Below are 17299 nucleotides of genomic sequence, written 5' to 3' on the forward strand. Positions count from 1 at the left end.
CCCAACCTCCACAGATTGTTAGCTTAATAGGCTACTAGTATACTACGTAAAGTGTTTTTTTCCTTCAGATATAGCAAATCTGCTTTCTAGCTTATCTCAGACACTACAGCTGTAGCAACAAGTGGAGGCTTGGAGCTATTACATTTAGTAAGCTGGAGAAGCTGTGGAGGGTAGATAGCCTTCAGTTGTGAGTGATTAGAGTGCAAGGACAGTCCATGGGTAACACAAATTGGTGGAAGTATTTCACTTATCCTCTCACATTCTTCATTATATGCTCCTAAAATAGCCCATCACCTTTCAACCCCTATTACTACCACCTCTAAAATTACTACCTTCAGCTTCCCAAACCACTGGCCGTAATTATTACGGGCATTAGAAAATATTATGCCCCTAGATGATTCTATGTTAATTAGAGTTGCACTGATAATCGGTTGAATAATCCGTAACAGCCGATATAAGGTGATTTTGCAAGTATCGGTATCGGCTACAAAGAGGAAGTTATTTGCCGATAACCTAAACCCACAATCAATCATTAACGACAGTAATAAACATGTGACAGTATTAAAAGAAAGCAGTGAATGCAGTGGTAAGTGGTAAACATTTATTTGCTGTACCTGTTTATAACTATTTAGGCTTGTTTATGTGTGAATAGTGTGGCTGCAAGGCTATAATAGGCTGTGTATATTTATCGGCCGCCCACGCAATCAACCAATCACTATTTGGAAAGGGTCTGGAATCCCACCAAAACTCCGTTTGAGAAGCTGACTTAGGTGTTTTATAACTACTTGGCTTTTATTTCCATGTAAGGGGTTAGTGGCACACTGGTAGCAAACATTGTAGAATTGGCCGCCCACGCAAGTAATTAAATTATTTCAACTAATGTTATACACGCACCTAAACTTTAGATGATTTTTGCTCCTTCTCCCCTGACCTACAGAATAGAAGAATATCGGTAAATATCGGCATATCGGCTACAGGAATGAGTGAAACATCGGTATCGGTAAAAGTGAAAATATGCATATCGGTGCAACAGTAATGTTAACGGAGATTCCCAAATGGCATTATCCTGAAACTTTTTGCTCAACATTTACTTGATGCAGTTTTGAGTAGCACTGTCCCAGCTGCTGGAGAGTGTTTATGCTCTCTCACATGCTTACTTTTGTCTGGTAAGGGTCCTTCATGTTTGGCTCCTATTTTGAGTATTGGAAGATGAGAAACTATTAATTAAGTTTAAGTGGCCTAATAGTATAATGATTATCCATCCGCTCCATATAATTACTTAGTTATTTATTAGTTATAACTTACATACTTATTATTACAATGCAAATGAGTGGATTTTTTACTTTTATGTGACTAGACAGCTAACCAATTACTCAGAATGCAAATTTCTAAGATTGCTCTATCAACTTTTAAAAGCTGCTGGAATTTTAAGGCTGCACTAAACCACCAGTGGTGTAAAAAAGTCCTTGATGTGGTAAGGAATTGGTGGTGTAGGTGGGGATGAGAACTAACAGTTAAGTTTATGTGGCCTTAGGGCAAGAAGAAGTGGGGTGGTACATAAACAGATCCTGATTGACATTATCATCATCATCATGTTCTGTAATTCCTGTAGTAGTAAGAAGCTGAAGAACTACCTTTGTGCTCCTAATACTTATAAAGCACACAGTTTATTGAAATTGTTATTGATACGTATGTACTGTAGTTCCTGTGACAGGTTTATATGGTACCTATATGATCATCCCACAAAAATGACTACATCAAAAAGAGATCAAGCATCAAATAGTGTATAAGAACGCAACTACATAGGACACAGCAACATGTCCATTCACTGTGGAAAGTATGAATGATTATTGTATTTCACTACTGTAGAAAAAATAATGCACTACCCAGGAATCAAGACCTGTATTATTACTATGGTAGAATTGAAACACAAGGGAGGACTGATGAAGAATGTTCATAGTTGAGTTACGCTATGTGTAGAAACAAAATCACTGATAAAATATAACTGATATAAACAATGATATAAAGTGACTATTATAAAACACTGGCTTCTATTTTCTGTATATAGTATTTGTTAGTCAAAACTCCTGATTATATAGCAGTATTCACAGGCAGGGCCGCCCAGAGAAATTAAGGGGCCCAGGGCAAAGAGTTAAAGTGGGGCCCTTCACCCAAGCTGTAAGTTGAAGACCAAAAAAAAAAAAAAAAAAAGGGTCACAACCTACTTACAATAACTACCCATCACCAACCATATCTCCTTATCTATAAGCTTGCTACACTGCTCCTCTGAAGAATACTGTGACTGCTCTATTAGAGTATTTAAATCTGACTGTTCTATTAGAGTATATCGATCTTTTAAACAGGTATTCAGGGGGCCGTTCATGGGGCCTCCTGGGGCCCCTTTCAGGCTGGGGCCCGGAGCAAAATGCCCCAGTTGCCCCCCTGTGGACGGCCCTGTTCACAGGTGAACCTTTCCCGCAATAAGTAGCTACAGCTGCTAGCCAATAATATAATGTTGTATATGTATTCTTTTAAGTAATGTGTACTTGTATTGTTGCATATTTACAAATTGAACATTCAATGAACAATAATTTATAAATTTGTTGAAGCTATCTTAAGGACTGTGTGAGAGCACAAGATTGACTCTTCAACATTTCATTTCTTATAATGTGGAACCCCTCTTAAAGGACACCCCTGTAATATAGACAACCTCTTTATAAGGAAGTTTTGTCCAGGTATAAAATTAACAGTATTGGTAGTTAATAAAGGACAAAAATAAATTCCCCAAAGGTGTCCGTCTTAGAAGAGGGGTTCCATGTAATGTACAAGCTATGATCACTGTAATATTAGGGGAGATTGCTATACTATATAAGTGTTCATCATATGATCTCTAATATTTCTATGAAGCGATAGGCAACATGAAACATATATGACCAGGGAACTTACAGCCTATCCAAGTTTATAAGTTTCATTAATCATATTATCCCTTGTGCTCTTAACCCATCACCATAAAATTACACCACATTACAGCAACATGTTAGGAATAAATTGATGTTACCAAATTTTAAGTTTGGTGCCTCATTCACATTATGAGTTGTCAAGTACATGCAATTGGAAATAATATAATACCTCTTTTCACAGATCACATATGAGTTCATCCTCACACAGGAAATTTGGTAATAGTACTAATTAAAACATCCTGTGTTCAGCAACCCAACTTTGACTAAGATCTAAATCACAGGCAAAAATTCAATAAAGAATGTGCAATAATGACAAGCTTGTCTTTGAGGAATTTTGGAAGGTATATCATGTTTAGTAAAGCATCTTGATTTCAGTGGTGCAATTAAAAAGAGCATAGTCATTGTGGTCTCTTAAACTTAGTAACATGTATACAACTTAGTAACGATTATACAATAATTATATGCTTTGATTTTTGCTAAATGTCTCACCATTATGCAATTACAAAGACTTTGTATGTTGTAGCATGTATACATGTTTACATATACATTGCATTATTGTAATTGGTTGGGCCTGCAAATACAGGTGAAGTGGGCATATAAAATTTGCCTACTTTTATGAATTTTAGTGACTGGCAAATTGTTATGCTATTAAACATTATACAATTGACCGTATTTTCAGCCTATACTGTAAAATTTTATTGGCTTTGTTATGCAAATTACAATTAATGGTTGTAACATACAGATGAGGTTTGTATCTGATTTGTAAATACGACACCCACAGGCCTGCGGCCCTCGGGTGGAGTTGTTTACAAATCAGATACAAACCAAATGGGTGTGTTCTAACTGATTTGTGGTATGGGGCGTGTGCAGATCAAAGGTGCCTATTTGTAACACAGAAAGAACAAGAATGCAAGACTAATATTGGCTATCGCTTTGTTCACCCATGTTGAGATACCGACTCTGCCCAATAGTTGTATTGTTACCCATTCATTCAGATGAGTGCAGTGTCGTGTGTTCATTCATTCCAGAGCAATTTACCTCCTTGTTCGTCCTTGATATTCGGTATTTATAGCCTTGCATTGTGATTTCCTGTGTTGGTCTGGTGTTCGCATGGGTTCGTTTGAAGTCTTTGAACTAATTAGTGACCAGATTGTATGGCCAAAAGGAAGTACTTAGCCATGATGCAATTATTTATAAACCGATTTACAGCTGATTTGTAAAACTGGCGGCAGCCTTTGATCTTCCCACGCACCATACTACAACTTACATTTTAAGTAATGAGCTATGACATGTTGTGAGACAGGGTGTGCCCATGTGCCCTGTTTTCGCAGGTTTATTGCTATAATTAATGTTAAACATAAAAAGGCAATACAAGCCAGTTTCACTCATTTCTGTGTTTGCAGCTAGCTTTTATATATATAAATCCCCACACATGCTTTCTTGTACATCCATGCATAGTTATTAGGCAGCCTTATTGCTAAGTATTCACTATCTCTTAAAGTAAGACATTCCCGATTAGTGCCAGAGATCTGACACAGCCGGTGAATGCTGAGTATATTTCCCATATTCCAAACTACCCTCTGTAAACTCTGTTGTTTTCAAGGATGATGAAGTAATTCTTATAAACTCTATGTGTATTCTGTACCACATCCTAACTTACCTATTTTCAATAGTACATTTCTGCTTGTCAGCAAAACAAATCTTTGTAGTAGGATATACAATAATGTCATCAATTAGTTTGTACAATATGACATGTGATTTAGAATGTTGGTTTTTGATCAGTATGAAATGTGGAGCAGAGACAACTGTTATAGATATTCTGTACAATACTGTGAGTACCTGTTTAGCCATCATGATAGCATATACATACACTGTAATCACAGGTATACACAACCACTCACATCTATTTTAGTAAAGAACATAATGATCTAGATAGTGTATATAGAGCAATCAAATGGAGGCTAGAAAGTATTGACTTTGACTAGAGAGTCAGACTTGTGCAAGGGTCAATGTGTTGAAATGTTTATAAGTAGCAGACTTTAATAAATTGAAGCTATTGTATAATTACCAACACAAAGCAGATTAATATTTTAGTCTAAGCCAAACAATGTTCTAGTATTGATGCTGTGCTGTTTATCATGAAACACAATAGTTAGTAAAAATAAAGGGTATACAATGTTGAAATAGAATAAAGCTTTTACGTAGCTACAATCATTGAATTGCTCCAAAATTCACCAAACCCTAATTTTTGGTCTGCCTACTTGGCTACCACCTTCACCACAGCCAAACGAGTAGGGGATAAATGTTACACTGCACAACCTTCATTTTAAAATACACATTTGCATGAGCTCTTTGGGGTTAGCTACACCACTCATCTACTCTCTGTGCCTAGCATTTATTTTTAATCTACAATCATTCTTGTCACTGTCTTCTTCATAATTGCACCACAAAAGTTATGTCAAGCACTTGCACTAGTATAAAAAATAAAGATACCTACGTATAACTGTATTTACAGTGATCAACTTGTCTGCAAAAACGGATGGTGATTTCTTCCCTAAATTCTCTAGCTGCATGTTACATACAATAAGAGTGACCTCCACCTTCAGATTTTTAGTGAAATAGAGATTCATATTATTGTGGTTAGTTACCCTAACACAACAGTAATGAACGATAAGAACAGTCATAATAATATTATATAACAATGCTACAGCAAAACAGTAAACAAATTAGTGTAGCTATAGAATAATATTATTTTGTGACCAGCGTTTGGAAAATCACCCTTATGGTAGCACCTGAAACAATTAGAAGTTTTGAAAATAGCATGGTGCTGTTAGTAGCAGAAATACTTTTCAAATATTTCTACATTTTTCTTGTAATTCAAGGTAGCTATGGTTTGTTCTACTGACTTACTGGGTAGGAATTTAACTTATAATGTTGTGTTTCAGAACTAAATATTTAAAGTGTCGAATGCACCCATAAAAATTAATGGTGAATTTCCTAAATTTGGTCACATTTTGTAATAATGTGCCAATCTAACTAGGGGGTTTCTCACATTACTAGCTATGACACAATCATAATTTTACAGGTGTTCCACTAATATTATCACTCGGATTCCTGCTTCATTTTCCATTTACTATACTGTATTTATGATCCAACAAAGTTTAGTTAATCAATCTGAAAAGAGTTAAGGTATGATGTGCATGCGCAGTGTGAAATAGTGCAGGTGTTCTGTGTGATTACTTACATTCAACCACTAAAAGAACTTCCACTAGTTAGCTATATGCATTGCATTGAATTATGGGAGAAGTATTTGAAGACATAAGGATGATTATGATATGTATTGCTACTATTTGAAGCATTTTACCATATATAGTATGTTTTATGCATGTACTGTAGTTATGTATATGAAATAATTAAAATGGACACTGTGTATAATATAAATAACTAATATCTGAAAAGAGTACAAGATAGTTTTGCAGTTTTACTAGTCCTTCAAACTAAGTCAGTTTGGCTACTTAGATGTGAGGTGCTTGAGCTTATCAGCAACATCAAGGATATTAGGTACCAGGTAATCCAGTACGTTGCCTTCAATCAGACCCTCTCCTTGATTGCCATAATTCTTAGCCTTCCAGCACCACTTGCCTGTCATAACAGAGTCCCTAGCAACTGGTACAGGGTCACGACCATTTGAGAATATCAGCATTTCCCGTTTAGTGTCAATGTTGATACCTTTCTTCATAAATTGACCTATGGAAAGGATTACAATCTGTTATAAATAGGTACCAGCCTATTATGCTGGCATAATTTTGAGCATAATGAAAGTACCAAGCATAATGCTAGCATAACAAGCAAAATAATTATGTCATACTGTAAGTAAAAATGCACTCCACTGAAAAAGGTGGACAGTACAGTTGATGCCACAGTGGAGTATAGTTATTTGACACAACTATTATTATAGTTTACAATGCAGCCAAATTCTTAATGCACAACGAGCATTAACTTTTACATTTAACCAGTTGTTAATAAGCGAAAGTTTATCATTATCCATTGGAAAGTAACAAAACATGGGAATTGCAGAAAATTTTGAGCATAATAGGCAAAAATTTTGAGCACTGCAGCATAGCATAATAGGCAAAATTAAAAGCATAATAGGCTGGTGCCTAGTTATAAACTCTGAAATGTTATATATACAACTTTGAAATGTAGTGGATTATATGTGCCAAGTTTTATTCATGTCAAAATTGTCTACATGGTAGCCTAGTACAAGATACTAAATCATTGTCATGCATTTTTAGCAATGAATCAGATTATTAACTGTCATTAGGATTCATTTTGCTACAAGTGCTGTTGAGACTTATGTGTAGAGCTTTTAAAACAGAATTCGAAATTCCACTGAAACTGACTGGCTGTTCTATTAGAATAGTCTATATTAATATGAATGCAGCATTAGCTTTTCATTTGTTACTGTACTAAAAAATAATTGTAAAGTCAACTATATTATTATTATGCAAGTTACTGTTTATATAGATTGCACTGAAATTTTTTTCGATGGTAAATCCCTGATTTATGTATCTTAAGATTTTAATGCCTTGGTGTAAAAGTCTATTATAAGGCTGCTGGGGCCTGTGAAAAATAGGGAATGTACGTAGGCACAAACTACACATCATCACATAACAGGTCATATCTCAGTATTGGAATAGAATATCTGCTTTTAGTAACTTGCATTATACAGCCACGTAAGTCCTTATTAGGTGATGAAAATCACATGTCCATAGCATAACAAAGTGAAAAGTTATGACCCATAAAATTTGAAAAAGTAGGCAAATGTTATGTGCCTACATCCCCTATTTTTGCAGGCCCAGTCACATAAGCTTACAACATACCCATTAGTCCATGGGAATCATGGAGCTCATCATAATTCAAACTCCAGTCCACATTAAGATGATCCTTGTAGAAAGTGACATCAAATTTAGCCTGAGGCTTAGCATACATCACACGTATAATAGGATTACCAGTCTGCTTCTTCATTGTTTTACTAAACTTTGCCGTGCCATTCTCAGTGAATGCAATCTGTTTAATTGTTGCAGCATTCAAGCTTCCGTCACCAACAATGGTTACTGCTTGTTTGACAGAGTCAAAGACAACAGCATTAGATCTATGGCTGTTTTGTGGAATAACTGCTAATTTCCCAATCCAAGTGGCCTCACTGGTATCTCCTTCAGTATTAACAAACATGGCATTGATAGTGAAAGCATCATTGTAGATCAAGTTGAATGCCAACCCAGAATATCCTTGTATGGAATAACAGAGGAATTCCTTTGACAACAGTGGTACGATGAAATGGGGATCTCCCTCTACAGAAAATGTGCATGGTGTTCACAGTGACTGTAGGCAAATGTAAACACTATTAAACACATTTACTGTAATAGGTGGATCTGAGGGGGGCTTTTCCCCCTGGCCCCTCTCTTTCCCCTGTTGGACTTACTGATATCAGAAACAGGAATCATGCATTCACAGTAGTACTGTATTCAGTAGTACAGAAAGCCAACAAGCATATAGAAGACAACTGTACAATGTACTTTACAATTATAAACTGTACACGTGAAGAAAATGAGACAAATAGGTTTGAATTTTTGTGCTAAAGATCAAGATACTCTAATAGAGCAGTCACAACTCTAATAGAACAGTCACAGTTCTAATCTCATTAAATGACAATTTTTGTAAATTATTACAATACTACCTTCTGTTTGGTACATTTTATCATTAACCAATTTATATGCCTCGCAAAGTATGCATTTTATTTGCTAAATAGCTATGAAAATGCTCCAAGATTCAAACCTAGGAGACCTAATTTAATTTTTTCCAAGCTAGAGTCTTAGAAAGTGTATGCCTGTTATGTAAATGAATACAACTTGTGCACTAGAATTCAATTTTTCTCCTATTAGTGGATTTTATCCTATAACTTCTTGTCCTCCTCAGCCCCCTCTATCAGTGTCTCCTAGATCCGCCTATGCATACTGTGATATTATGTATTATTTTTTGTAGTGGTAAAAGTATTCCTGAACTCACCAATCATTCCACATGCTGGTAAACACTCAAATCCATTACTGAAAGATTTCCCTCCCTTTTCACAACATTCAATTGTGCTAGCGGCTTGGACAGTTGTTCCCCCTTCATCGCAAGATTCACTGAGGTAACACTGCTTAGCTGTGTGAAAGAGTACTAGTATAAACTGAGTGTTTTGTATTATGCAGTACAATAGTGTGTTTACTGTATAGATGAATTTCTGTGGTTATGGCAGTTCTGGTTGCATTAACATTATAGCGTGCATGCAATTGCATTTAAGGAACATCTTTAACAATAACACTCTACTTTTCACCTCTCACTGCATTTATAAATTATACTACTAGAGCACTGAACAGTGAAGTAACTACTCTAATAGAACAATCAAAGCTACAGCCTAGTTACAGTTTTTCCCTACAGTTTGTTCAATTTACTTTGATTGTTAGCTAAAGGGCTAAATCCTATATCAGAGCTTCTAAAACCTCAAATATTTCTGTAAGTATGTATAATACTAGTTGACATGTAATCACTACTTCAGTCATATGCAGCCTGCAAGTAGCACAGTCTAGATTGATGAAATGTCAGCTAGTATAGCTACATTTATAAAAATACTTCCCTTGTTTCATTGTTATTTTTATTTCTATGATCCCTAGTCAAAATGTTTAATGTAAAAATTGCCAGCTTTTTTCTGCTGATTTCAATCTGCTTGGAGCCTTATTTGGAGCTACTGGTACCAGAAGAACTATGGACTTCATAGGAGAGTGCCAGACTTTCCACAGCCCACAGGTTTAATTGATCTTGCAATTAGAGGTATATCTTTATCCAAATTATATATTATATTTTCTTATGAGTTCTGAATCAGTGTGTATTCTTCATAATAATGAAGTTGCATGCAGTCAGTGCATTCCAAATTATTGTATTGTTTGTGAAAGAAGTTCCAGCTGAAATTTCACGAAAAATTAGAATAAAAGTAGATTCAGTTACTGCTTATACTAGCACTTTGCAATAAACAAGCTGTGTCGCACTTTTATTGTTTTGATAGGAAATGAAGTTGAAATTATATATGGCTTCATGGTTGAAGAAATTTATTTAAACTACAGTAATCTGGGCATGCATGACAGCATTCAATCAACCAATTTGCTCATTACTGATTCATCTTGTAGCAGGTGAGTGAATTAGTATGGATACAAAGATTCATTGTCTCTGGTATGAAGTTGAAAGCTTGTCATAGGTTCAAGAGCTGCTGATGTATTAAAACCATGTGAAATACGATCATGGTTGCAGAATCATTACAACATATAAACATACACACAGTAGTGATTGCACTTGTTTTTGGGTCATGTACTTTTTACGTTCTTGGCCACATAACTCACTACTGTGAGTCTTATTACAATTACCCCACCTGGACAATCCAATGGTGTGCATAAAACAAAACGTTGAAGAATGGCCACACCACCAGCTTTACAGCAGTCAGCGGTAGTCAAACTTGTGCCATCAATGACATCAACACAAGAGGTATCACCAAAACAACCTGCATTGCATTTTATGCACATAATCATGCTTTAGAGATAAACAGTACCGGAACACAATGTTTTGAAAATGTAATGAACAGAGTACTGAAATTTAAAGTTTTCATTACCTGCAGAGGAAAATCTATTGAAAATCAATTTCATTGCGAGCAGTTTAATACAATGTAATGATTCTGAAATTACTTTTTAGTGGCTGCAAATTAACCATTGAAAACATCATGAAAATATTTCAAGTTTTATTTTCATCCATTTTTCATGAATAATGGAAACCCAATGGAATAAATTTCACTGGTTTTTAATAATATTCTCAGACACTGTTTATGTGGCTGGATTTGCAAAAAGGTACCTTTTCATACATTTACATGTGAGCAAACAAAATGCTACTCATTACATTGATTAGACTGTTGTTTGTATATAAATGCTTTACTCATTGGAGTAAGATAATTACAGTATATGCATTTATAAAAAGTTATGCAATACCAAAGTCTAAAAACATAGGTGAAAATTGTGTGTGAAAAGATACCTTTTTGCAAATCTGGTTACATAATTATAACATTATTAAATGACATCTAACATTTTCATTGCATTTTCTTTCTGCAGGTAATTTCAAAACATTGTGTTCCAATAGTGAAAGGAAATTGGCGGATGACGTACAGCTATGCATGAGCAAAACTGCTAATAAAATTCTTAAAAAGTATATTGGTTACTAATGATGTTAAAATCTAATACCAGATATGTTATGCCATTAGGTTTAGGTTGAATATAAATATATTTGTGTGAAATGAACTCAAGCCATATTCAGCATATATACCTGTAATTAATGCTTATGGAATTTTAATAGAATATGTTATAATGCAACTATAATAATAATATGGATACATACCTCCCATAGGACAAGAAATACATTGGTTTTCATCATCAGCGTACGATAGGCGTTTATCACAACATCCTGGTGCATTTGAGAATATCCTAGTAGATTCATCACCAGAAGCACAATTAGATGTGGTTTCATAGCAGGCTGTGGTGAGTTACATAACACAATATTATTATATAGTACGATAGCTAGTACTGTATAGCAGGGATGATAAAGGTTTGCTATGATAAAATACCACTCAAAAGTCTGCTTCAACTATCCTCATAATGACATAACAGTATTGGTTACAAGCCCAAAAAATGCCTTCAAATTAACCTGAAATGTTTTCATCAAGTTGCTACAGATTTTTTTTAAATTATTCAACAGAATTTTCTACTACCTGCCAAACTGATGCATTCAGTCAAGTGTAGTAGAAAAGTGGCTATAGCTATGAGGCTACTTCTTTCACAGAAACATTTTGAATTCAATTAAGCAGAGACTTTCAGCATATTGATAGCCATACAATACATATGCCATTATCCTTCCTTATCATAGTGGCCTTCAGTCAACTACAGTACAAACACACGAGCTGGGAGTACACATCATTACTCAATGTTATATTGCACCAACACAAAACGTATTAGAATGCAACTGCTTCCGTAGTTCAGTTTGTAAGCTGTTCTCTATTGTAGACGAGACACCACCTGCCACATGGACTGCTAGTTGAATGGTAGATGCGCATACGGAACTTACATTAGACTTTATCTTTTCACACAAATATAGTATGTGTGTGTACATTTTGGTTAGAATTTAGCTTTTTTTCACCACAATAACACTGACTGAGGTATATATGGATAGAACATTCAACTACATAGAGAGTTCAGTTAACAACATAGGGAGTTCAAGTCATCCGTCAACTAGTATCAAAAACAAATAACCCTGTAGAGAGTTCTGTTACAAACAAGTCACCCTGCAACTACAAACAAGTCACCCTGAAGACAGTTCAGCAGCAAACAAATCACTCTGTAGAAAGTTCAACTCCATTTCAAGTCACCCCATAAAGATCTCAGTAGTGATCAGATAGAAACAAGTCACCCTATACAGAATTCAGCTAGATTTTGTTGAGTGTTTCAGCTAGAAATAAGCAACCCTGTGGAGAGTTCAGCTACAAACACACTCTTTCAGTAGAAAGATCAGGTAGCAAGTTATCCTGCAAGAGGTAAAATCCATTTGAAGTCACCCTGTTGAGAGATCACTCGAAACAAGTAACCTTACAAAGAGACAAGCTACATTTCAAATCATCCTGGAGAGAGATTAACTCAAAGCAAATCACCCTGTAGGGAGATCTGGTAGAAACAAGTCACCCTGTAAAGAAATTAGCTAGAAACAATTCACCCAGTAGAGATCAGCTAGGAACAAATCACCCTGTACAGAGATCAGCCACAAACAAGTCACCCTGTAAAGAGTTCAGCTAGAAACTGTAGAGAAATCGGCTAGAAACAATTCACCATGTTCAGATCAGCTAGAAACAAATCACTCTGTAGGGAGATCAGCTGAACACAAATCACCCTGTAGGGTGATTAGTAGAAACAACTCACCCTGTAGAGAAATTAGCTAGAAGCAATTCACCTTGTAGAGATCACCTAGAAACAAATCATTCTGTAAAAAGATCTGCTGGAAATAAGATACCCTGTAGACTGTTCAGCTGGAACAAGTCACCCATCAAGAGACAACCCTATAGATAAGAAATAAGCAACCCTATAGAGAGTTCAGCTACAAACAAACTCTTTCAATAGAGAGATCAGCTAGAAGGAAGTTATCCTGCAAAGGGTTCAACTACATTATGAAGTCACCCTGTAGAGAGAACAGCTAGAAACAAGTATAGCCTTGTGAAGAGATAAGCTACATTTCAAATCACCCTGTAGAGAGATCAGCTTGAAACAAATCACCCTGTAGAGAGATCAGCTCGAAACAAATCACCCTGTAGAGAGATGTGGTAGGAACAATTCACCCTGTAGAGAGTTCAGCCAGTAAGACGTCACCCTGTAGAGAAATCAGCTAGAAAAAATCACCTGTAGAAAGATCAACTAGAAACAAGTCACCTTGTAGCAAGATTAGCTACATTTCAATCACCCTGTAGAAAGATCAGCTTGTAACAAATGACCCTATAGAAGGATCAGTTTTAAGTCACCCTGTAGAGAGATCAGCTAGAAACAAATCACCCTGTAGAAAGATCAGCTTGAAACAAATCACTCTGTTGAAAGATTAGTCAAAAACAAGCCACCCTGTATATAGAGAGATCAGATAGAATGAAGTCCACACCGTGTAGCACTACCAGAGAACAGTGCCATGAAACACTTATGGATTATCCATGTGCAGTAAAGGAATCCCCATGAAAGTCATTTCATTGATATTTCATTGTAATATCCATGCCATGAAATACTCATGATTTCATGGTAATTTTATAACGCTGACAAATTATTTCATGGCACAAGAAATTTCATGGTTGCAGTGGCCATGAATTGTCAAATTTTCATAGGCAGTGTCCATGAATTTTTATAGGCAGCGTCCTTGTAAGGCCACCATTATTAAATTCCTTGTTTCCCGTCACCGCATGCATCGATTTTTAGGTAGCCGCACCAAATTTTAATTATTTGATTCTTGATCATGTGAATATGCTAAGTATGGTAACGTACGCAAGGAAATATAGACGAAGAAAAATTTGACGAATTCACTCTTCAGCAGATTTTACGAAAAAAATGTTGACGAAAATCAAGAAATTGTAGACAAAACCTGTACTTTCAAAGGCGCTTATAAACAGTTGACGAATTTAAATTTTACGAATTAAACTAATTCGTCAATTTTTTGACGTCAAAATTTCCTTGCGCACTGTAGAAGGCAGAGGAGGGTGGAAGCGCCATTAAAATGAGTTATGTAAACCCTTGTTTTTCAGCATCAGCGAAATGTGCGCACGATATAACAAAGCGTGGCATTATTGTTTTACTTACAATAAACTTAGGCTACGCGAGAAATAGTGTTTCATTGATTTTGCTTAGAAAACTAAGAGCTTTTGTGAAGCCAATTACATCACCTTGATCCTTACATGAAGCATGATTTAAAAATCTAGTAGACCCCACCATTTGCTGGTTTTGTATTGAGACTATTGAGGTTCACGTGAGATTTTGAACAGAACTATGCAATTAAGGTAATATTTTTAAGTAGCGTCTATAGCGCTTCCGCCCTCCTCTGGATAAAAGGCGGCTCGGAGTGACCAAGTTTTAAGGTAAATGCTTAGCTGTGTACATAAGCATAGAAGACTGGTGAAAGCCCCTCCACTCTTGTTCAACATGGTGCGTAGGTGTACAGTCCTGACAGTCTTTAAGATCGAGATACTCTAATAGAGCAGTCGGAGACTGAAATAACAACAGTCAACTGTATAGTTTATAATTAATAATGGATAACCACCTCCCGTTTTTGGTCCATTGGGTGACGGGAAACAAGCAATATAATAATGGTGGCCTAAACTACATGAAATTTCATGGTTTACTATCACATTTTCATAGGCTGTTCTCTGGGAGTCAGATCAGCTAGAAACAAATCACGCTGTAGAGAGATCAGCTAGAAAAAAAACTCTCTATAGAGAGATCAACTGGAAACATTAAGGCACCCTATAGAGAGATCAGCGTGATCAAGTCACCCTGTAAGAGTCCAACTACTTTTCAAGTTACTCCATGGACAATCCAGCTATGAACAAATCTCTCAGTAGAAAGATCAGCTAGAAATAAGTCACCCTGCACAGTACTCAGTTAAAAACAAATCCCCCTGTAGAGAGATTAGTTAGGCGCGTGCATGGTATAGCAATTATTTTGAGTCCAATTCCCAAGTATAGGGATTTTCCACCAAGCTATGCTGTAATAGCTACTATCGTTCACCTCTTGTTTCACTGCTTTTTACCGCTTCGATCCCTACTTCATTTTTAAATTTATAATAGTTAATATATACTAGTTTGTTTATTTTTGTTAAAGCATACAGCTAGCTATAAATATGTGACTGTTCTATTAGGGTAACTGCTGTACTCGAGTCAGTCTGCAAAGATGTTCGCTCGCCCAAACGGGGCGTGGTAATCGTGATTTCGATCAATTATCAGAGTCAGCCTTCCAACTTTGAAGGTGTGTGGTCACTGACTAGCTATTCCGTCACCTAGCATAAAAGGGGTGTGTCATCGTGGTTTCAATCGATATTGACAATGCGTAGAATAAAGAACGGGCGTAATTATTATTATTTGATCTTGTGACCTACCGTGAAGATACAGGTATATAGCTATCTAGTAACAGTACCTCCGTACAGTGGCATAGTCTAAGTGCCTTAAATAATCTTGTGGCGTCTATTAGTATTACGCTGCTTAAAGAAAGTGTTGATACGGAAAATTAACGCCTCGATATGGTTTCGTTGTATGAAGAAGAAGACAAGCAGCCTGATTGAAGATGAAAGAAGAGACAAGGCGCAGTGAACCTACACTCGTCGGAACCCCAAAAGGCACATCCCACTGGTGAGTTTGTTATTGTGGCATAAAATGGTGGCTGTTCGCTGCTTCGTTTTGCCTGTAGCCTTGCGACTATGGTCCGCAGTGAGTGAGTCTAAACTGAATTCGAGTTTTGGCGATTTTAAAAATTTTATATCCAGCCACCTGTAAGTGTTTTGCTGCATTTGATGCTGTTTTATGTATTATATGGACTAGTACTAATCCGTAAAGATGATTTTGGTTGCGTAAAATGTCTCTAGGGTGATTTTTAAAGGCAGAATTTTGAGCGTCGCGAAAGTTTCACTGCAATCCCTACTTAAACGATACGACCGTACCGTTTGTAAACAACTTATACCTAGAGTTCATAATATATAAAAAAAGAGGAGAGTGTCCTACTTCAGTATAGCCTGCGTAGCTCAAATAATGTAGTAAAACTTTGATTACTTTAGGATATCATGTCGACACAAATTGTTAAGGAGTGTTGAAAATAACATCAGTGGATTGCTTATTAAAGCCATAACTACAACAGTCATTGAAAATTATTGCTGAGTACATGCCTGATTAACTAGCACATTGAAAGTGACTATTGGTATTGCATCCCCGAGATTCGCGTTTGTACAGGCTATACTGCAGTAGGACACTCTCCTATCTTTTTGTATTATGAACTCTTGCTTATACTGATCATGACACATATATATTTGTTAATGGACATACTTTGTGCTGTGACTCCAAGGTATAAAGAATAGACTCCCAGTACAGTAATAGCTAAAAGTTTTCTAATCATCATCTTCTCTCCAGTGATGAAATTTTAGACACAACTATGAGCTTCGAGTAGTAGCTAGCAAATAAAATATATAAGAAGTATGAAATTATGGCATTTAACTAATAATTTTATATGAACAGGTGAATCCAACAAATGTTAAATTCATGACATTCCTTTAAAAGTACAGTAATCTAAGAGTACACATACTTTTCACATAAAAATAACAATGATAGTGAGGATATTTTTTTTTTACTTCAAACTACACTGTTTTCCACTAATCATACAGTACACATGAGGATGATAAACGTCTTTATTGATTATTGAGACAATATTTAGTATACAATTAGGGGCCTAGACTCAGGGTTACCATAGCTACACTGATAGCCAAAGAGTGATCAGTGCAGGAGCCCTGGCAAGACTTAACATACAGTACAAAATTAACTTCACAGTAACAAAGTTCAGGTCAAGAAGCCCAATAGATCCCACACCAGGGAAGCTCTATAGAATTGAAAATTCTGTAAGAGCAGGAAATGGAAGCCTGCTCAAACAGTGCCATACAGTTTTCTTCGACAAACAAGCAGTAGATAAAGTGACCCAGACATCCTATCT

The 17299-nt window shown here is 36.0% G+C and overlaps 1 protein-coding gene across 1 annotated transcript; it reads right to left on the bottom strand.

Annotated features, from left to right (window-relative positions):
* Positions 1–6375: 6375 nt before the first annotated feature.
* LOC136247480 (inter-alpha-trypsin inhibitor heavy chain H3-like) lies at positions 6376–17069 on the bottom strand. The gene is made up of 6 exons (XM_066039201.1): positions 16642–17069; positions 11436–11570; positions 10426–10554; positions 9030–9167; positions 7844–8314; positions 6376–6707 (listed from the first exon to the last, which is right to left on the bottom strand). The coding sequence occupies exons 1-6, from the start codon at positions 16712–16714 to the stop codon at positions 6472–6474; spliced, it is 1182 nt and encodes a 393-aa protein (XP_065895273.1). The 5' UTR covers positions 16715–17069; the 3' UTR covers positions 6376–6471.
* Between the last annotated feature and the right edge of the window lie 230 nt (positions 17070–17299).

This window comes from Dysidea avara, chromosome 2, assembly GCF_963678975.1.
Source record: "Dysidea avara chromosome 2, odDysAvar1.4, whole genome shotgun sequence".
NCBI lineage: Eukaryota > Metazoa > Porifera > Demospongiae > Dictyoceratida > Dysideidae > Dysidea > Dysidea avara.

What these genes read in the sequence shown, in the direction of transcription:
- LOC136247480 (XM_066039201.1), bottom strand. Translation starts at nt 16,714, where the DNA reads ATGATGATTAGAAAACTTTTAGCTATTACTGTACTGGGAGTCTATTCT. An exon ending in TATTTCTTGTCCTATGGGAG is followed by an intron (nt 10,555 to 11,435) that starts GTATGTATCCAT and finishes AATGCAATGCAG; the next exon opens with GTTGTTTTGGTGATACCTCT. An exon ending in CACACCATTGGATTGTCCAG is followed by an intron (nt 9,168 to 10,425) that starts GTGGGGTAATTG and finishes TCTTTCACACAG; the next exon opens with CTAAGCAGTGTTACCTCAGT.